This window comes from Camelina sativa, chromosome 7, assembly GCF_000633955.1.
Source record: "Camelina sativa cultivar DH55 chromosome 7, Cs, whole genome shotgun sequence".
In the NCBI taxonomy this organism is placed as follows: domain Eukaryota; kingdom Viridiplantae; phylum Streptophyta; class Magnoliopsida; order Brassicales; family Brassicaceae; genus Camelina; species Camelina sativa.
In genome coordinates this window covers 13,212,574-13,233,285 of record NC_025691.1, presented here as the reverse complement: position 1 = coordinate 13,233,285, position 20,712 = coordinate 13,212,574, and the positions used below count along the sequence as shown (strand labels likewise).

The window sequence follows — 20,712 nt, the reverse complement described above, 5'->3', positions numbered from 1 at the left end:
ACTGAATACGGATACCGCGTTAGCTTTAGCTAGTCATGTGGCAGGTGGATAGTCCACTTCTCAGTTTTTCGTATGAGCCATGCATGTGTGGGTTAGTTGATGCAGTCTTTGGTAGATTCTTTAATGGCCCAAACTCAAACTCACATGTCACATGATTCACATCGTAGGTAAACCATAGCCGGATAGAAAAAATTATCCCAAACACCGAGCTCGGTCTATTTTGTTTTTTTGCAATTACCTTATAATTCATACTGTTGTAATTTCCTATTTAAAGCTCGTGTTTACTAATCATTTTTTTTTTTTGGTTAAAGAGTTTACTAATCATTCACTACACTATTCTGCTGTTATGTTTTTTTTTTTTTTTGCTATGTAATGCAATAAACATGAAAGTTACTTAATTCCGGTAATTAAAAACATCATCATTAATCATTCATCATTCATCATTCATCACCCTCACATGCAGATTGGACCTTACACATTCCCATGATGTTCTGTATAATGTGATTGCAACGCAAGGCAAGACATCTCTCTCCCTTTTTGTCTCTCACCATAAAAATTTAAAGAAAACAAATAAAAACATTAAAGAACTTTCACTACCTACCACTTGATACCTCCATCTCCTCTTCTTCTCTTATTACCTTCCACCAGATCTCTCACTGCCCATTATTTCAAAGTTTTCTCCTATTTTTAAAAATCTTTTCTTTGTTTTATTTTCTCCTCTTCTGGTGTCGTTTCAATTGTCTCTATTCACTTGCTGGGGCCAGAGCGTTTATTTGGATATGTTTTTTACAGTTTTAGTGTAGTTGTTGTAGTTACATGACAGCTCCTTACAAGCTTAGATCTCCACAGTCCTTTCGTTATCCTCCTTCCACATTGACACTTGCCTTAAGGAGAGGGCCAAAGAAAGGTCTTGTCTCTTTGTCTGAGCTGTTCATTTTCTTTATTTCTTGCTTCTTGGATTTGCTTCTTTACCGTTTTTCTCCTGATTTTTCTCTAAGTGTTTTCTTTCTTTTCTCAAATTTGGCTTATGCATTTGGTTCTAGGATCTGGAATTCTTTCTCCTTCAAGATTAGTAAATGGGTGTTAATTCTTATAAGATCTGAAATATCAAGATCAGGTAATTAAACATTAAATTCTTATCTGCTCTAGTACTTACTCTGTATGTATTGTCTGTTTATATTTATTTAAGACCAACATTATTGCTCGTGTTCTTTAATATGTACTTGAGTTTAGCTACTTCTGTTTGTCCTTTTGTGTGTTTTCCTGGGAATATTTTGTCCCTCTGTGAGTAAATTTCAAATGTGGATAAACAATGCACCACAAACACAAACTTGGACTCTGTTTATCTCAACAAGATTTTGGAAATTTATGTAAAGGTTAGGAAAAATATGGGAGGTGACTTGAAAAGCCAGCTATCTAGAGAGAGCTCTGTCTTTGGACTTAAGGTTTGGGAAGTAATTGGGATAGCTGTTGCTTTACTCATCATAACCATCCTCTCGGTTCTTTCGTTTTGTCTCACTTCGAAAAAGAAATCAAGAAAATCGAAAACCGGTCTTCCCGTCATCCAAACTCCTACGGTCTCCAAGGAAATCAGAGAAGTGAGAGTTGAGCATGTCTCAGCAAGTAACTTTGCCCCTGGTGAAGGCATTCTTCTCACAATTCAGGACAAAAATAACAAAGACGCAGAGAAAGTAATGGTTCATTTGGATATGGGGAAGAAGAGAAGTAGTAGTGGCCGGTCAGGCTCGTTTCATCATTTAGAGATCATAGATAAACATTCTGAGTCGGCTTCAGAAGTCTCGGCTTCTTCATCATTGTATAACGTTGCAACTCCATCTCCATTGTCTGGTTTGCCTGAGTCTCACCTTGGCTGGGGACACTGGTTTACACTAAGAGATCTTGATATAGCAACTAACAGATTCTCAAAGGAGAATGTGATTGGTGAAGGTGGTTACGGTGTTGTCTACAGAGGAGTCTTGCTTAATGGAACTCCTGTTGCAGTTAAAAAGATTTTTAACCAGTTGTGAGTGATCATGGTTACAAGAATTTCAAATTTCTTTTCTCATTTTTTGTCGTTTTGGGTTTAGTTTGATTGATTAGTTTTGTAGGGGACAAGCTGAAAAGGAGTTTCGAGTCGAGGTTGATGCTATTGGTCATGTGCGGCACAAGAACTTGGTCCGGCTTCTTGGTTACTGCATTGAAGGCACACACAGGTAGGTGAATATTTGTTTAGCTTAGGGGAAAGAAGCCAAATATGTGAGTTTACTTACTAAGATCAGTGGAGATTGTTATTAGGATATTGGTTTATGAGTACGTGAACAATGGAAACTTAGAGCAATGGCTTCACGGAGGAATGAGACAGCAGGGATATCTAACTTGGGAAGCTAGGATGAAGGTTCTCATAGGCACATCGAAAGCGTAAGCAAGCAAGATCAATCGTTTAATCTGTTTTGAAATTTCTTCTTCTAGTATACTGATCAATGATTCTCTGTATAGTCTTGCATATCTACATGAAGCAATAGAGCCAAAGGTAGTGCATAGAGACATCAAGTCAAGCAACATACTGATCAACGACGAGTTCAATGCAAAGGTTTCAGATTTTGGCCTTGCCAAGTTGCTTGGCGCTGGGAAAAGTCATGTGACAACTCGAGTGATGGGAACATTTGGGTGAGAGACTTATAAACATTAAAAGCAATCAATCAAGAAGTCTTATAAGTATCAACGCTAAATGCTTTTTGTGGACGTTTTATAGGTACGTTGCTCCTGAATATGCAAACACAGGGCTGTTAAATGAGAAGAGTGATGTCTACAGCTTCGGTGTTGTTCTCTTAGAATCAATCACAGGAAGAGACCCTGTGGATTATGGCCGTCCTGCTCATGAGGTAACAAACTATTTACATTTAGTTTAATGAGTTTTAGAACGAACCAACACCAGAGTATTGTAGGTAAACCTAGTGGACTGGTTGAAAATGATGGTTGGAACAAGGCGATCAGAAGAAGTAGTGGATCCAAACATAGAGGTTAAGCCGCCTACAAGATCCTTAAAACGAGCTCTTTTGACGGCTCTAAGATGCGTTGATCCAGATTCGGACAAGCGGCCGAAAATGAGCCAAGTTGTACGTATGCTTGAGTCTGAAGAATATCCCATTCCAAGAGAGGTTAGTGTTCTAACAGGTGATTTATCCTAACATACACCATAATAGGTTTTGGTTATAACAAGGATTATGTTTCTTTCAGGACCGAAGGCGTCCTAGAACGCGAGAGGGGAGTATGGAGATAAACTCAGACACTGACATGAGTACTCCAGTTTCAAGATCACAGAGCAAGAGACAATAATCTGAGTAATTTATCAATCTGCGTAAGCTTTCAATGCGCATCATGATTATGAGCTATTCTTTGAACTTGTTCTTTTGAATTTTTTGTTATTTTTTACTGCTTTTGAATTGAGATGAGTAGACCATAGAGGATTGTTTGTACATGGAAACTTGGTTTGTATTTGGAGCTCCTATATCAAAATAATATATTGGTGTGTACAGTATTATTGCATGAGCTCTTCAGACTCTACTCTACTAAAGTCACACGGCAACTACTGAAAGCAAATTAGCTCACTAACCAAAATAATCCATTCACCAAGTGTTGACCAATACGATCAAGTTTATCCACTAGGTTGACGTTGTCCTCTAAAGTAGTACAAATATTCCTTTAATCTTGTTTTTCTTTAGGACGTAGAAAAAAATTTCAAATATAAAAAAAAATATATATATCTGGTCTTGGAGTTCAGCTGGTCTTATGAGCCGAAGGTCACGGGTTCGAGCTCGGCCGAGACAAAGTTTTTAAGTTTTTTATGTTAAAATTACCAATCTCTAAGTCTTGCCCATGTGTGCTTAAAGAAATCAAAATGACTATGTGTTATGGTATCAATCTCTCTAATTTACAAATATAACCATTTAATATATTTTCCTCTAACTTAAGTCATAATATATTTTCCTCTAATTTTACTCATTTTGGAAGTTTTGCCCGGTCATTTTGTGTAGGATTTTCTCGTGTCTCCATTACACGTTCTGTCATAAACTCCACTATAAGTACCTCATTTATGACATTAACCATCATCAAATCACACTCTTTCTCGCCGGATCACACTATTTATGTTGTATATCCATTGCAATAACAGATGTGTACAAAAAATTTAAAATGTGAGGAATGAGACATCTGGTCCCGTAGCTCAGTTGGTTAGAGCGTTGGTCTTATGACCCGAAGGTCGCGGGTTCGAGCCCCACCGGGACCAAATTTTGATACCAATTTCTCTCTCTCTCTCTTTGATGGATTGTATTAACATACCTATTTAATCTATTTTCCTCCAATTTCACTCATTTTGGAAGTTTTGCCAGAAGTCATTGTAACCACTTCTTTCATGGTGTCAACCATCACCAGATCACACTCTTTCTTGCTGGATCACACTATTTATGTTGGGTATTCATTGCCAACATTGATGCATACAAAAAATTTAAAATACAAAAAAAGAAGCATCTGGTCCTATAGCTCAATAGGTTAGAGCATTGGTCTTATGAGCCGAAGGTTGCGGGTTCAAGCCTCGTTGAGACCAAACTTTTTAAGTCTTTCATGTTGAAATAACCATTCGCCAAACTTTGCCGATATGTGACGGATTTTACATATATACTCATCTTATCTATTTCCTTCCAAAGTCACTCATTTTGAAAGCTTTGCCATAACACATTGGGGCAAGATTTTAATTTTACAGTGTCTCCTTTACACGTTTCGTCATAAGCTCCACTGTAACCACCTCTTTCATGGCGTCCAACATCCTAAGATCAGACTCTTTCTAGCAATACCACATTGTCTATGTTGTGTATTCATTGCTACTGTCAATGCAACCACCATGACTTCTTCCACCACCGGTTTCTCTTGAGGAAATTCTCTCAATCTTTGGGTGCAATTGGATGACAATAAAAGAGAGATGAATCTAATTTTCACGAGAACTCATCTCAAAATGCACCTCTTACGCTAAATTCATATTCATCTAACTTTTTAGTAGGGCCCACATAGTAGATGAACAAATAGTACTCTCTCTGTTTCAATCTCTCTAATCTACAAATATAACCATTTTATATATTTTCCTCTAATTTTACTCATTTTGGAAGTTTTCCCCGGTCATTTTGTGTAGGATTTTTTGGTGTCTCCATTACACGTTATGTCATAAAATCCACTATAAGCACCTCATTTATGGCGTCAACTATCATTAGAGTAAACTCTTTCTCGCCGGATCCCACTATCTATGTTGTATATTCATTGCCATCATTGATGTGTACAAGAAATTTAAAATGTGAGGAATGAGACATCTGGTCCCGTAGCTCAGTTGGTTAGAGCGTTGGTCTTATGAGCCGAAGGTCGCGGGTTCGAGCCCCGCCGAGACCAAATTTAGATACCAATTTCTCTCTCTCTCTTTGATGGATTGTTTTAATATACCCATTTTATCTATTTTCCTCCAATTTTACTCATTTTGGAAGTTTTGCCAGAAGTCATTGTAACCACTTCTTTCATGGCGACCACCATCACCAGATCACACTCTTTCTTGCCGGAGCACACTATTTATGTTGGGTATTCATTGCCAACGTTGATGCATACAAGAAATTTAAAATACAAAAGATGAAGCATCTCGTCATGTAGCTCAATAAGTTAGAGCATTGGTCTTATGAGCTGAAGGTTACGGGTTCAAGCCTCATTGAGACCAAACTTGTTAAGTCTTTCATGTTGAAATAAGCATTCGTCAAACCTTGTCAATATGTTCCTAAATAGATCNAGTCACTCATTTTGAAAGCTTTGCCATAACACATTGGGGCAAGATTTTAATTTTACAGTGTCTCCTTTACACGTTTCGTCATAAGCTCCACTGTAACCACCTCTTTCATGGCGTCCAACATCCTAAGATCAGACTCTTTCTAGCAATACCACATTGTCTATGTTGTGTATTCATTGCTACTGTCAATGCAACCACCATGACTTCTTCCACCACCGGTTTCTCTTGAGGAAATTCTCTCAATCTTTGGGTGCAATTGGATGACAATAAAAGAGAGATGAATCTAATTTTCACGAGAACTCATCTCAAAATGCACCTCTTACGCTAAATTCATATTCATCTAACTTTTTAGTAGGGCCCACATAGTAGATGAACAAATAGTACTCTCTCTGTTTCAATCTCTCTAATCTACAAATATAACCATTTTATATATTTTCCTCTAATTTTACTCATTTTGGAAGTTTTCCCCGGTCATTTTGTGTAGGATTTTTTGGTGTCTCCATTACACGTTATGTCATAAAATCCACTATAAGCACCTCATTTATGGCGTCAACTATCATTAGAGTAAACTCTTTCTCGCCGGATCCCACTATCTATGTTGTATATTCATTGCCATCATTGATGTGTACAAGAAATTTAAAATGTGAGGAATGAGACATCTGGTCCCGTAGCTCAGTTGGTTAGAGCGTTGGTCTTATGAGCCGAAGGTCGCGGGTTCGAGCCCCGCCGAGACCAAATTTAGATACCAATTTCTCTCTCTCTCTTTGATGGATTGTTTTAATATACCCATTTTATCTATTTTCCTCCAATTTTACTCATTTTGGAAGTTTTGCCAGAAGTCATTGTAACCACTTCTTTCATGGCGACCACCATCACCAGATCACACTCTTTCTTGCCGGAGCACACTATTTATGTTGGGTATTCATTGCCAACGTTGATGCATACAAGAAATTTAAAATACAAAAGATGAAGCATCTCGTCATGTAGCTCAATAAGTTAGAGCATTGGTCTTATGAGCTGAAGGTTACGGGTTCAAGCCTCATTGAGACCAAACTTGTTAAGTCTTTCATGTTGAAATAAGCATTCGTCAAACCTTGTCAATATGTTCCTAAATAGATCAAAATGACCATGTTTTACACTACAAATATCTCTCTTTGACAGATTTTACATATATACCCATCTTATCTATATCCTTCTAAAGTCACTCATTTTTGAAAGCTTTGCCATGACACATTGGTGCAAGATTTTAATTTTACGGTGTCTCCTTTACATGTTTCGTCATAAGCTCCACTATAACCACCTCTTTCATGGTGTCCAACATCCTAAGATCACACTCTTTCTAACCATACCACATTGTCTATGTTGTGTATCCATTGCTACTGTCAATGCAACCACCACGACTTCTACCATCACCGGTTTCTCTTGAGAAAATTCTCTCAATCTTTGGGTGCAATTGGATGACAATAAAAGAGAGATGGATATAATTTTCACGAGAATTCATCTCAAAATGCATCTTTTACACTAAATTCAGATTCATCTAAATTTTTAGTAGGGCTCATATAGTAGATGAATAAATAGTACTCTCTCCGTTTCATAAAGAATGTCATTTTGACACAATGTAAAGTTGCAAACAAATTAAGAAAATTATATAAATTTCTAATTTACCCTTTATAAATACACTTAAAAAATTATCTTTCTAATTAATAAGCTGAAATAGTATGGATAAAATGAGATTTAATATTAAAAACTGCATTGAAAATATAAAATGACACTCTTTTTGTAAAAAGAAAAAATGTCAAAATGACCATCTTTGTGAAATAGAGGAAGTGCTAGTTTTTAGATGAAAATGTTCCTCCTAACCAATACGAGAGGAATGGGACGAAAAGTTATTCTTTCAACTTTATGTTATTCCTCTAATTATTAATCACACTCCTTCCCAAAAAATTTGCTAATATGATAGCTCTATCTCCATGGATCTAATGCACTTTCTATTGGAATGACTCTGATGAAGTCTACATTTTCTAATTGTTAATCTCCGAATTTCATGTAATTTTTTTTTCATGCAATGAATTCATTAATTTTAACATGTATTTTGCTTAACTCGCTAAATCCTTCAATTTATCAGGCAATGTTTCAAAAAAAACAAAAAAACTCGCTAGTTTCTATAATATAGCATGTAATTCCATTAGATACCCTTGTCAATATTACATATTTCATGCTATTTTATTAAATCTGGCACGTTTTCTATCACCAAAATCACGATTCAAGAACAATGACTATACATATTGCATGTCATTAGAAGAAAAAAAATCATTGTATTTTAAAAATAACATTTGAGTTCTTCTTGATAGTATGATGTTTTTCCATAATGTTTTATTTTTAAAATGGACTTTTGCCAAATATGTTACAGTTTTTATAAAAGTTTTGGAGAATGCCACATTTGCTTCATCTATCTAAAAATGCTACATTTTTACTGTTCACATGTGTTCAAAAGACAAAAATACCCTTATATGATAGAGAGTGATTGTCGTGGACGAGATATAATGAACAAGTTATTAAAGTAAGTCATAGACTTGTCCACGAATTTTATTTTTATAACTTGTCTAAGAGAATTATATTAACGAAGTTGTCCATGAGTTCAAATTAGTTATCCATATTATTAAAGATAAGTTTTCTATGAAAGATAATTAGACAAAATTAATCAAGTTGTCGAGATGGTGGACCAAATGAAAATGGTGGACTAAAAGAAAATGTCGATGATGATGAACCAAAAGAGGATGATGAACCAAAAGAGGAGGATGGACCAAAAGAAGATGATGTGGATGAGGGTGGACCAAAAGATGATCATGTGGAGAATTGAGTTTCTCGCCGGCATCATTCTCCATACCATCTTGTCCATCATCCACATCTTATCTATCATCCGCATCTTGTCGATCATCCACATCTTGTTCGTCATTCGCATCTTGTCTATCATCTGCATATTGTCTATCATCCGCATCTTGTCGATCATCGGCATCTTGTCCATCATCCACATCTTGTTTATATATCATCATCTTGTCTATCATCCGTATCTTGTCCATCATCCGTATCTTGTCTATCATCAGCATAATGTTCACCGAGAAGAATTTATGTTTTTTTAAATGAAGTTGTGACATTGTAGAAAAAAATAAACAAAACTGCAATTTGACTAAATTTTTTTACCGTTCACACAATTTTTATTAATTAACTCTTTATAAAATCCCTTCAATCTTCTCTCTCATCCTCTTCTCTCATGTTTTTTATATTAAATATCCATCTTGAGAAATTTACTCTTCTTCTCACAGGAGTTTTTTCACTTTTTATAAGGGACTTATTAGTTAATTGTGTTGACTTCTATATTTTACGATTTTTTCCATTAAATTATTTCGTGGTCAATATTTTTTCAAGAGAATTGACAAATACAATAAAAGTATTAATAAAATAAAAATCCCAAATATATTTTAAATTATATATATATGTACGGTTTACTTCGAATTAAAATAAATATATATATATATATATACAGTCCGACTTTTAACGTAACTAATATTTTCAATTATAAATGCTTTCAAATATGCTACTATACCCATTCACCTTAAGCCGATACCAAAACCACCATGCCGGCCTATGAGTCCAGAGTCAACTCAACCATCCCAATTAGATAAATGAAAGAATAAGAAAGCAAAAGTAATAGTAAATGACCAAAGGAAAATGGAATTGCAAATAGAATAAAAAATCAATTTGCTTAGCCACACTTTTGGACTTCAGAGGCATAAGAATGGGAAAAGGAGGGGCTCAACCTATCGGACAAGAAGTTGAAATTTAGAGAAAAGTGAAGCTAACAGACTTATAATATATAGGTTTTAGGGGTTGGGACTGAAGAGCCTTATACAAACAAAAAGATTTTCCAATGCTTGTGTGACCGCATTTCACCTATCACAAAACCAAATTACTCCGGGTATATTGCTAACCCGACATTTTTACGTTGTTGAATTGTTTTCAATGACTAAGCTCTCTTTGTTAACTCTTTAAAAAGACTAAAATTCATTTTCCATAAAAATAATCATTTTTTGTCTTCGAGTCAATAGGTAAACGTATGGACTAGATAAACCAAGATTAACTAGGTTAATTCATGGTCATAATTAATTTTTTCCAAGCAAAATAACATTAATTGGCCGAAGGGTTAAACTTAAGCCAAAATAAAAAGGACTAATTAGTAACATATAATTTATTTTATAAAATATTATTTTAAAGCCATAAAAATAATTTTATCATTATAAGTTGCTCCGTATAATTATTTATTGATAGAAAAATGTTTTTTTACATGGTGACATGATTTGCCACCAAAAAAAAAAAATGGTGACATGATTAAATAACAACAATTATATGTGAGGGCAAAGTATAGTTTTATCAAACCATGCAAAAAAAAATAATTTTCACAATTTTACGACTTCACCTTAAAGTTATATGATATGACAAATTCCAGGTTTGGGATATATATATTAATCCTAAGACACAATGATATTTCATGTTAAAATAGTTAATTAATCATCGATAAAGTCAACATAAGATAGCAAAAACTGCTAAACAAATAATAGTGTGTTGAGACCACTTTAGCAATCCATCTTATGAAAGTAATAAATTGGTATGATCCATATATATAATATATGCATATATTGAAATACAATGCATAAAACATCATCATAGATATCACTTAGACAAAACAATAAACATAATTGTATGTCCTGGCTTAACCAATAAAGTATCTAAAGAAAATTCAGAAAACAAAAGTTCAACATCCTTTTGGTAAAAATATATATTATAGAATATACGTTTGGTAAAAAAAATGTATCTCTAACCTCAAAAACCCTTTTTACCTCCTTGATGCAAAAAATATACAATAATTCTTTAGGCTCTTTTTTTTTTTCATATGCTTGACGACCTCTTCATTCCTCGCGTGTGAGACAATTTGGCTAAACCTATGAAACCCTAAACTCTATTGTCTATACATATACATAGGAATAAGGTAATACACTCCATTACTCTTTTTGATAGTTTATTCTGTTAGATTCTTAGTATATATACATGTATATTTTTCACATTCTTCATCTTCTAAAACATTCACAAAAAAAATGACGTTACTTAATTCACTCTTCTATGCATTCTTCTTAATCTCATTCTCATTGATTCGTATTTCTCACAATATGTATATAATAAGTCCATCACCGGCTCCAAATCCGGCTTACGATGATTACGACAATATTGCACCAACTGTCTTCGACGTGACTTCGTTTGGAGCCATCGGAGATTGCACGACCGATGACACGTCAGCATTTAAGATGGCATGGGACGCTGCATGTATGACCACAGGGTCTAAGTCTTCTCTGCTTCTTGTGCCTGACACTTTCTGTTTCTTGGTCAAGCCAACCAGCTTCAATGGTCCTTGCAGAACCCAACTTGTACTACAAGTAAGCTAATTTTGATAACTTATCTTTAATGTTGTGTTTATAGTTTCATGAACAGATTTTTTCTTCCTTATAGATCGACGGGTTCATTGTGTCGCCGGATGGACCGAGGTCATGGCCGTCGAATTACCAGAGGCAGTGGATGATGTTTTACAGAGTGAATGGATTATCAATTCAAGGCTCTGGTTTTATCAACGGCCGTGGTCAGAAATGGTGGAACCTTCCTTGCAAACCTCACAAGGGCCCAAACGGAACAACCCAAACCGGTCCTTGTGACAGTCCTGTGGTTAGTCAATGTTTCACAATCACATTTTTGTGTTATATAGGTCAGAATTAGTGAATTATGAGTAAAAATGTTTTGATCTTAGGCGTTTAGGATATTTCAGAGTTCCAAAGTGAGGATCAAAGGGCTTAATTTCATAAACAGCGCACAGTTCCATGTAAGGTTTGACAATTGCAGTGACGTGATTGTAGATTCCGTGACCATCAAGGCCCCAGCTTCTAGTCCCAACACTGACGGGATCCACATTGAAAACACACATAATGTTCAAATTCATAATTCCGTGATTTCCAATGGTATATATTTCACATTTTTGCAGTAAAAAGTTGATTTCGGTCAGTTTTATGTTTCTTTTAATTCGGTATTACAGGAGATGATTGTATTTCAATCGGAGCCGGCTGCTTTAATGTAGATATTAAGAATGTTACGTGCGGTCCAAGCCATGGAATTAGGTACCTCTTTCATAATTTCTATTAACTTTTCCCATCTGCCAAACTCTAATGTGCCTCTCATAGAGTAGGGTTAGATTCTCAGCCTCTAGGGTCTGTTTTCTCAGCAAGTTTTGTTTTGTTTTCTGGTTTGAGGTGTGAACAACGAACTTTTGGGTAATGTTGCAGCATAGGCAGCCTTGGAGTCCACAACTCACAGGCTTATGTCTCGAACATAACAGTGACTAACTCAACTATATGGAACTCAGACAACGGTGTCCGGATCAAGACATGGCAAGGAGGGTCAGGCTCGGTTTCAAGAATTGTGTTTAGTAACATTTTGATGGTGAACGTTCGTAACCCTATAATGATAGACCAGTACTACTGCCAAACCAAGAACTGTACTAACCAAACCAGCGCAGTCATTATTAGCGATATTCTCTATGCAAATATCAAAGGGACTTACGACCTGAGAAGCCCACCGATGCATTTTGGTTGCAGCGACTCTGTCCCCTGTACTAACCTGAGACTCATGGATGTGGACCTGTTTCCTTCCAAAGGCCAGCTTTTGGAAAACCCTTTCTGCTGGAATGCGTATGGAAGCATGCAGATTACAGTGCCACCTGTTTATTGCCTGCTTGAGGCACTTCCAGACTGAACAGAAGATGTGTTCATCACTGTTCATCAACTTGTAATCAGATTCAGAACAAATATGAACACAAAAATGTAAGCGTAGATTCAATGTCAGTAAAGCGTATCGAAGAAATTAGTCTAAAGTCAGTAACGTTTTAGAATACACACTACATTCGGTTGTGATAAAAGAAGAAGTCAATCGAGTTTGTAACATATATAAGAATATAATAGATACTTTGCAAGTAGTTACTGTGAACGTCGAAAAGAAAGATCCTTCAACACAGATTCATAAAAGGTTAGTATTTTGACCAAAAGATGCAACTTTTCCAAATTCTAAATCCAGTGGAACGTAGGCATATATCATATTTCATTTCATTAAGCGAACACATTTGAAGAAACAAATGAATGTAATAGAGAAGTGAACTTATATTCCATTTATTGATAGGCAACTTTTTGGTGGGGAGACAAATCAGTCCATGACGAGCATTTCATGAACAAGAATATCCACATTTGGGATAACATTACTTGCAAACAGAAGCGAGTACCTCCAGCAGAGAAACCGTGAATCTCATTTGGGTGTCTTCATCCACGGCAACGAAAAGAGGAACGTGAACAAAGAGTGACTTGGTCTTATTCTGCTCCGCAAATCTTAGAGAGTGGTAATAGACATAGTTGCACACAAATCGACCTGCATCATCTGATGATATCACCTCAAAGCCCTTATTCCCCAACGCCTTTGTTATATCTTCAACTGGAAGAGTTGTCTGCAAATCATACACAACACTTGGATTCAACATAAAAACAAGAATGGCCAAATCTGCAGTCCAAAAGGTTAAGAAACACAGCTCAAGGAGACAGTATCAACATTGTACCTTTCTTACAGTTGTGATTGGACCATCAGAAGGAACAATTGGCAAATTCTGCAAACCACAAGAGTGTTTCAAGGAACTAAACAACTACCCAAACAAAAGAACAATCAAAGGAGGGTCAAACAAAAACCTGAGGCTTCCAGCCCAATTCATCAGGGCAACGAAAAGTCGCTTCATTCACAGCTTGTTGCTCAATTGCAAATTTTGTAGCGCCGCTATTAACTCCAAAGTGAACCTAAAGAGATAGATATCAGAAATGAGTTTCTTCAACACGGAAATCAAATCTAGTAATCAAACTTAGCTTAACTAACTAACTAACCCAGATGGTTTTTCCAGTCAGGGACTCCGATTCCTCAGTCTTAACAGCAGATTGTAGCAATTGATAAAGAGAAGCGACAGCTCCTTGACCAGCGGTCTCGAGCACCGTACAGCTTCCAAGAATTACATCTTTCGACACACTATTCTTTGCTAAATATTCTTTCAGGTTGTTTGCCATTTTCTCTGTAGGATTCTCAGCAACTCCATGGAACTTCTTGAACCCTGTGATATGAATCGTCACACCCGTTGGTCCTTCAGAACCCATCAATACAACTGAAACAAAAACATGTCAGTTCTGTCAGAGAGACATTGGATACAGGACACTGACAGTGACTCTATCCTATTAACAACACCAGCCAGATTTAGAACAATCAGACTTGATGAAACTATAAATGACGAAACGAGTCCAGATCTCAACAAGGTATAAAATTAAAAAAGTTGTATGACTTTATCAAAGTTTGCCGCTTTTTCAGATTCCGTACAAACCCAACTAATTTAAACGATAAAAAGATCAAAACTTTGAGAAGTCTGATCATCAAACACTGAATACGTTAATGGATTACACAACAGAGAAATAACCAAATCGCATATATTAAAAAATAAAAACACCCAATATAGAAAAGCTCGTTTCAAAAGATTAGCAGATGATCAAGAAACGTAAAGGTCGAAACTTTTTACCTTAGAGGAAACAGATACTGGAACCTGAGAGACGATGAACAGAATTGAAAGCTTTGTGGGTCTGTCTCTTCGAGTGGAATCAATCGATTTGCCTGTAAAAATCTGAGAGAAAGAGAGAGAGCGAGAGCGAGAGGAGATGTGACTCAACAACCAGTCTTTGGCCTTATCCAATCAATCGAAACTAACTTTTAATCATGTTCCACTTTGGACGGAAGCTTGATAATCACAGAACAAGACACAAGAGGTACATATGTTTAGTATTTCTTTATTGATGTAACAAAAGTGGTAGGTCACGTCCCAAAGAAGATAATAAGAACAAAACAGCAATGATTCAATTATTAAACGAATAATTGCAAGATAATATGATTGAGTTTGATGATTCAAGTCGTGCATTGATATGTGTGAAACATTCTTCTTATAAACTATAGGTAATAGAATACACATATCTCAACTAAACCAATGAATTTGAACCGAAATAAACCAATAGCAATGGACCAATCTCACCAATAATCTCTACAAGAACACTCCCCATTGTTGAAATGGTGGAATCTGTTTGCATCTCTTAGAATGATCTCTCTTTCTGTCACTTTCGAAATGAGTTTAATGGCGGAGTGGCAATCTCCACAGACTCTAAGGTTCTTCATGACCCGAATGGGTACTCCTTCGGGTAGCTTTAAAAGTCCATACGCAACTGCGAGTCTCTCGCTGTGACGGCTCAAGCTATCAATTTTCTCTTCCTCGTCTACATCATGTAGGACATTGCTGCAATCAGGACTATAACCAGCTTCTCTCAATAATCCATCTGTTTTCTCCAATACCATTAATATCATCGCCTGCTCAGGATGGTTTCTTATACCTCCGCGAGTGAACATGTGCACTTTTTTCTCTACCTCAATCCAGCTACAACCAGGGAATTTACTTACACGCTTTGTCCTCATGTTTTTTCTCATTTCTGCAACATCTCCCCACTTGGATCGAGATGCATTTATGCTGGATAGCAAAACGTATGGACCAGTGTTTTCTGGTTCAATCTCAAAGAGTTCCTTTGCAGCAACCTCAGCTAAATCTAGTCGTGAGTGAGTTTTACACGCTCCCAACAGAGCACCCCAAACTGTAGCATCTGGTTTTACGGTCATACTTTCGATCAATTTCATTGCCTCATCTACCCGTCCTGCACGCCCAAGCATATCCACCGTGCAAGAATAATGCTCAACCATTGGTGTCACACAAAACTTTGATTCCATTGACTCAAATATCTCAAGCCCTTCCTCGACTAATCCAGCATAGCTACATGCTGTCAGAATCGCTATCAAGGTCACTTTGTTTGGCATGGTACCAGACGATGACATCTCATAAAAAACCTTAAGAGCTTCCTCTCCTAAACCGTGCGATGCATAACCAGAAATGATTGAATTCCACATGATTATATCCTTTTTAGAGGGAAACCTGTCGAATACTAGCTTCGCTTTTGTAAGCTCCCCACATTTGACATACATCGTCATCAATACAGAGGCAACATACACATCAACATCAAACTGACATCTCACCAAATGAGCATGTACCTGTCTACCATATTGGAGACTTGCTAAAGACGCACACGCACAAAGAATGCTGATCAAAGATGTAAAACTCGGTTTAACTCCTTGTCCCTGCATCTGAACAAACAAATCAATAGCCTCCAATTCAAAACCTTTTCTTTCATAAGCTTTAATCATTCCTCTCCAAGTAGCATCATCTCTATCCTTCATTTGATCGAAAACCCTCCTCGCTTTTGCTATCTCTCCTTGCTCTCCTAACCCAACAATCATAGCATTACACGCAATAACCGGCTTCACCGGCATCACCTCAAAAAACTGTTCTGCATCCTCCATTCTCCCACTCAAAGTATACCCTAAAAGCATTGAAGTCCAAGAAACCTCAGTTTTCTCTGGCATCACTTCAAACAGCTTCCTAGCAACATCCACTCGATGATTCTGCCCATACCCAGTAATCATAGTAGTCCAAGTAATCACATTTCTATCCTTCATCTCATCAAAAATCTCTCTTGCCTCATCAACTCTTCCTTCTTTACACAACCCACCAATCATATTAGTACTCCCTACAGTATCTTTAACAGGCATCATATCATACAACTTACGTGCATCATCAATACGCCCATCATCAATCAAACCACCAAACATCACAGTCCAAGAAACCTCATTCCTCACAGGCATTCTCCAAAACAACAACTCTGCTTCACCAACCATACCTTCTTGCACATAACCTTTCACCATAGCGGTCCACGACACAACGTTCCTCTCAGGCATTATCTCAAACGCACTCCTAGCTTCGTTAATCATCCCGTTCTTAACATACCCAGAAACCAACCCGTTCCAAGAAACAATATTTCTCTCAGGCATTTCATCGAACAGGTGGCGTGCTTCTCTCGGCAAACCGTTTGCAAAGTAGCCAGAGACAATTGAGTTCCATGAACCGATTGCTTTAAACCGTAACGAATCGAAAAACTTTCGAGCTTCATTGATTTGACCGGTTCGTGAGAGACGAGAGATCTCAAAACTGAAACTGACTCCAGTGGCTGTGTTGTATGTTCGATGTAAAATTAACTGAACCTTCTTCATTCACCAATCGAGTGCTTCCTGTGTAAGGTTCTTGGAGTTTTTTTTTTTTGAAAGGTTCGTAGAGTTTTAACACTTGAAGTTCCTTCTGCTAATTGAGAAGTTTGTAAATTTTTACACTAAAAAGCGCTGAGGAATGATAGATTTTTAGGGTGTGCTCGAAATTACCAACTGGTTATTTAAAGTTATAAAGAGCACCTCTATTGATGAAGTTTAATGAATTTCTTAGAAACTTTTTGTATTAAAAGTAATTCAAAAAATGAAAAAAAACAATCAAAACTTAACCATCAATCCTAATGTAAAGGTTTTTAGGGCATGTCCACCGGTTAAAATTAGATGAGTTTCTCCATATATATAATTTTACTAATTCTTAATATCTCTATTATATTATTTAAGCAACCCTTTAAATAAATAATCTCACTTCATATAATATATTATACAAAATGCCACTGTATTTTAATACAAAATATAATAACAAAATCTTAATATTAATTTGTTGTAACCAGAAAATGTTTATCCACAAAAATAGCAAATAAAACATAACCTATTATGAAGTGTTTCACAAAAAACAAAAAAATCTAGAGATAAGTTATTGATGAGAGAATTAGGGGAATTTTACCTAATCAATATATATAATTATATTTGTAGTAAACGTAATGGGTGTTTGGGGATTGATTGCGGTCATTCATATTAAGATTCTGACATTTTACATATTATACCCGCTGATCATATGTATTTATTTTATATTATACACAAAAAATAATTAGATCATTCATATGTAAATAAAATGTACAAATAACAATTATTTTTCATTAAAAATAAAACTTAGACTTTAACTTTTTATTCTAGAATATATATATATATATTATTAATAAATGATAATACTACAAAATATTAACGGGTATTTACGGGTCGGATAACAGCACGGATATCAAAAATTAAATTAATATCCAATACTCGATCCTTACTCACAAATAATATAATTATAATACATTTCACTCGACCCTAAAGCTGCGGGTACCCTTTTTCGAGACGGAAACAAGCCAAGTAACGGATCGAATACGGGTAACCTACCCTTTTTCTATACCTACCAATTAGTAGTTTAATATGACTCAAAACTCACCATATAGTACTATATATTATATAACATGTAAATGAATGATACAACATAATCATAATCTTAACAAATAACGAAATACAAAAATTCCCCGTGCTACCAGCGCAGGTGATTATCTAGTAATATGATTATTTATTTAAAGATTAAGGCATGATTGGTAATGCCTATTACTTTTGGCTGTAGAGACTTTGACTTTAAAATTTTAGCTGTAGAGAATTTGGTTGTAGATGTTTTGATTGTAAAAACTTTAAATGTTAAAACTGATTGTTTACTAGCAACTTTTAAAGCTGTAGCTGTAAAAGTATAATATGTAAAATATATATACAAATACTTTGGAGAGCTTTAAAATATAATGGGGAGAAAAAAAAATGTTTTTGTAATTGTTTAGTTTTAAAGCATGGTTTTGACGCTTTAAAAAAAATGAGAAAACAAGGAAGGAAAAAAAAGAAGTGGCTTTCAAAACTTAAAAAAAAATAAAAGCAATAAAAGTCTGATTGTCTAAAAAATGGCTGTAAATGCTTTAAATAATTTTAAAGTCTTAAAAGTCTCTTACCAATTAGGGCCTAAATCAGGATAAAAAATTGACTATTAGTAATGTTCTATGTGTCTAGAAACGGTTCTATAGTTGCTCAAGAATCGTTTCTCACTTCTCTCATTGATTTTCTCACATTTGTTCTTCTTTTATTATTATTTAGTTATTTTTAATAAATGAACAGTGATAGTCTTAGGCCATCTGTATTGAAGGAACACCTTGGGTGTTCTAAGGTGTTCTAAACCTTTTTAAAATCAAAAATATAGAGAACAGTGGGTGAAGAACATGTTGTTAGTTCTTGATGTAGAACTGAATTTGAGTCAGTTCTTGGGTGACGTGGCAACTTATGAATGGATACAATTTTTTGCAAAGGAGAAAACATTTATTTGTTTGGAAGAAGTTTTGTTTGTTTTTTTTTTTTTATATCTTTAATGTTTTTTTGTTTCATAAAAATTTGGCATTGTATTTTGAATTTTAGTATAAGTTTTTTAAGTTTACAATTTAAATGTTATTTTTTAAAGTTTTTAAAATTATAATATGTTTAAAATTATTATATTATTAAATCTTATGATCTAAACATGTTCTCCCAATAACCAACTTTTTAATAAAATATCTAACCTAATGATTTTACATTATTTTCATAATATTTTTACTCTAACAACACCCAAAAATGTTCTCCTAAACCAGATGCCCTTAGAGNCCAAAAACATTTAAGAATTGAAATATAGTTTAGTGAAAAACTTTAATTTTGCTTTCTTTTTAAACTAAATTTCTAAAAATTTGGTTAATAACTTGTACGTAACCCAATGTTATTAAAATATTTGGGCTTGTAATGTTAAATTAAATAAAAAAAAATGATCTTTTGACTTGTGTTTGTATGAATTCGAAAAATAATAGGGTAAACAAAAAGGTATAGAACAAACAGAATACTAGGAGCATTTAATATATATTTATTAGGGGCATAATTCAAAACTTTTATAAAATAACACTTATTTCAAAAAAAAATTGACAGTGACAACTTCCAGTCTCTAGTACAACGTGGATCCGCCCTTGGTGGAGACCGTATTAAGAGCTCATACAAGGTAATTCATCTTCCTTTCTCATTCTTAAATCATTGAACCTCTGAATTTTGTTTGGGAATGTTTACAGAGTCTTGTAATAGTTTCCATATCTTGGATTTGTGACTAACGATTATATTGTTATCAGTAAGAACTCGGTGATTATAGTGTTGAACTTGACAATAAGCTTTCTGATTTATTGAGTTGTTAAAAATCAAGTACTTGTTTGTGGTAGTTGGCTTGGTTTTTTGTTTGTTTGTTATCGTGTGGTATTGTGGTTTTGCAGGTCAGGTTATTCAAGGATGGGATATTGGTATTAAGATAGTGAAGAAAGACGAAAATGATGTATTCACTATCCCTGCGGAGCTGACATATAAAAGAATGATCTTTTAGAATGATCACAATTCTAATGACAATGATCATTCTTGTATAAAGTTTTCTTGAAACAGCTAAAAGATTGAATAAAGATCCAGCAGACTGTATGGTTATTGAAGATTCTGTGTGATGTGAGTCTCACTTTTATAGGGTATTGTTTTGCAGTTGCGTGTTTGGTTGTTTCTTACTTACAGTTAGTTTAAATGGGCAAGGCCTGGTGTTATGGCTTGTAAAGCTGCTGGGACAAAAGTGATTGTTGTTCCTTCTATTCCTAAACTGTAAACAGACACATCTTTATACATCCGCTAATGAAGTCATCAATTCTCTACTCGACATAAGACCAGAGAAATGGGCTCTTCCTCCATTTTAAGATGGTAAGAAACACTCACAAACTCCACTCAATACTTCTTTTCCTTTATAACTACTCTGGTGATAATTTGTAGAAATCGTTTACAAAGAAACTCATAGGCCATAACCAATAATAGATCTTGTCAAAAAAAAAAAAAAAAAA

General features: G+C 35.2%; 4 protein-coding genes and 4 non-coding genes across 10 annotated transcripts; 6 read left to right on the top strand and 2 right to left on the bottom strand.

The window, feature by feature from the left end:
• On the top strand, positions 604 to 3,546 carry LOC104701088 (probable receptor-like protein kinase At5g18500). 3 transcript variants are annotated; one of them, XM_010416721.2, is made up of 9 exons: positions 604 to 907; positions 1,044 to 1,117; positions 1,382 to 2,023; positions 2,109 to 2,213; positions 2,296 to 2,418; positions 2,497 to 2,667; positions 2,753 to 2,882; positions 2,946 to 3,158; positions 3,238 to 3,387. In XM_010416721.2, the coding sequence occupies exons 3-9, from the start codon at positions 1,389 to 1,391 to the stop codon at positions 3,334 to 3,336; spliced, it is 1,476 nt and encodes a 491-aa protein (XP_010415023.1). In that variant the 5' UTR covers positions 604 to 907; positions 1,044 to 1,117; positions 1,382 to 1,388; the 3' UTR covers positions 3,337 to 3,387. The 3 variants fall into 3 exon arrangements, with proteins under 3 accessions (XP_010415023.1, XP_010415022.1, XP_010415021.1); XM_010416720.2 differs by having other exon boundaries at positions 606 to 907; positions 1,377 to 2,023; XM_010416719.2 differs by lacking the exon at positions 604 to 907 and having other exon boundaries at positions 931 to 1,117; positions 1,377 to 2,023; positions 3,238 to 3,546.
• On the top strand, positions 4,212 to 4,285 carry TRNAI-UAU. The gene has a single exon. It is a non-coding gene; the product is annotated as a tRNA-Ile (tRNA).
• On the top strand, positions 4,530 to 4,603 carry TRNAI-UAU. The gene has a single exon. It is a non-coding gene; the product is annotated as a tRNA-Ile (tRNA).
• On the top strand, positions 5,360 to 5,433 carry TRNAI-UAU. Its single transcript has one exon. It is a non-coding gene; the product is annotated as a tRNA-Ile (tRNA).
• On the top strand, positions 6,477 to 6,550 carry TRNAI-UAU. Its single transcript has one exon. It is a non-coding gene; the product is annotated as a tRNA-Ile (tRNA).
• On the top strand, positions 10,966 to 12,741 carry LOC104704589 (polygalacturonase At1g48100-like). Its single transcript, XM_010420646.1, has 5 exons — positions 10,966 to 11,301; positions 11,375 to 11,584; positions 11,667 to 11,874; positions 11,949 to 12,030; positions 12,196 to 12,741. The coding sequence occupies exons 1-5, from the start codon at positions 10,966 to 10,968 to the stop codon at positions 12,662 to 12,664; spliced, it is 1,305 nt and encodes a 434-aa protein (XP_010418948.1). The 3' UTR covers positions 12,665 to 12,741.
• LOC104701087 (pyrrolidone-carboxylate peptidase-like) lies at positions 12,978 to 14,679 on the bottom strand. The gene is made up of 5 exons (XM_010416718.1): positions 14,505 to 14,679; positions 13,828 to 14,099; positions 13,639 to 13,743; positions 13,512 to 13,559; positions 12,978 to 13,403 (listed from the first exon to the last, which is right to left on the bottom strand). The coding sequence occupies exons 2-5, from the start codon at positions 14,089 to 14,091 to the stop codon at positions 13,161 to 13,163; spliced, it is 660 nt and encodes a 219-aa protein (XP_010415020.1). The 5' UTR covers positions 14,092 to 14,099; positions 14,505 to 14,679; the 3' UTR covers positions 12,978 to 13,160.
• On the bottom strand, positions 14,852 to 17,374 carry LOC104701086 (pentatricopeptide repeat-containing protein At1g56690, mitochondrial-like). Its single transcript, XM_010416717.2, has one exon. It carries the CDS (start codon positions 17,120 to 17,122, stop codon positions 15,005 to 15,007), a length of 2,118 nt encoding a protein of 705 aa, XP_010415019.1. The 5' UTR covers positions 17,123 to 17,374; the 3' UTR covers positions 14,852 to 15,004.

What these genes read in the sequence shown, in the direction of transcription:
- LOC104701088 (XM_010416719.2), top strand. Translation starts at nt 1,389, where the DNA reads ATGGGAGGTGACTTGAAAAGCCAGCTATCTAGAGAGAGCTCTGTCTTT. An exon ending in CGAGTGATGGGAACATTTGG is followed by an intron (nt 2,668 to 2,752) that starts GTGAGAGACTTA and finishes GACGTTTTATAG; the next exon opens with GTACGTTGCTCCTGAATATG. An exon ending in ATGGCCGTCCTGCTCATGAG is followed by an intron (nt 2,883 to 2,945) that starts GTAACAAACTAT and finishes AGAGTATTGTAG; the next exon opens with GTAAACCTAGTGGACTGGTT.
- LOC104704589 (XM_010420646.1), top strand. Translation starts at nt 10,966, where the DNA reads ATGACGTTACTTAATTCACTCTTCTATGCATTCTTCTTAATCTCATTC. An exon ending in GTCCTTGTGACAGTCCTGTG is followed by an intron (nt 11,585 to 11,666) that starts GTTAGTCAATGT and finishes TTTTGATCTTAG; the next exon opens with GCGTTTAGGATATTTCAGAG. An exon ending in GGTCCAAGCCATGGAATTAG is followed by an intron (nt 12,031 to 12,195) that starts GTACCTCTTTCA and finishes GTAATGTTGCAG; the next exon opens with CATAGGCAGCCTTGGAGTCC.
- LOC104701087 (XM_010416718.1), bottom strand. Translation starts at nt 14,091, where the DNA reads ATGGGTTCTGAAGGACCAACGGGTGTGACGATTCATATCACAGGGTTC. An exon ending in TGACTGGAAAAACCATCTGG is followed by an intron (nt 13,744 to 13,827) that starts GTTAGTTAGTTA and finishes CTATCTCTTTAG; the next exon opens with GTTCACTTTGGAGTTAATAG. An exon ending in CAATCACAACTGTAAGAAAG is followed by an intron (nt 13,404 to 13,511) that starts GTACAATGTTGA and finishes TATGATTTGCAG; the next exon opens with ACAACTCTTCCAGTTGAAGA.
- LOC104701086 (XM_010416717.2), bottom strand. Translation starts at nt 17,122, where the DNA reads ATGAAGAAGGTTCAGTTAATTTTACATCGAACATACAACACAGCCACT.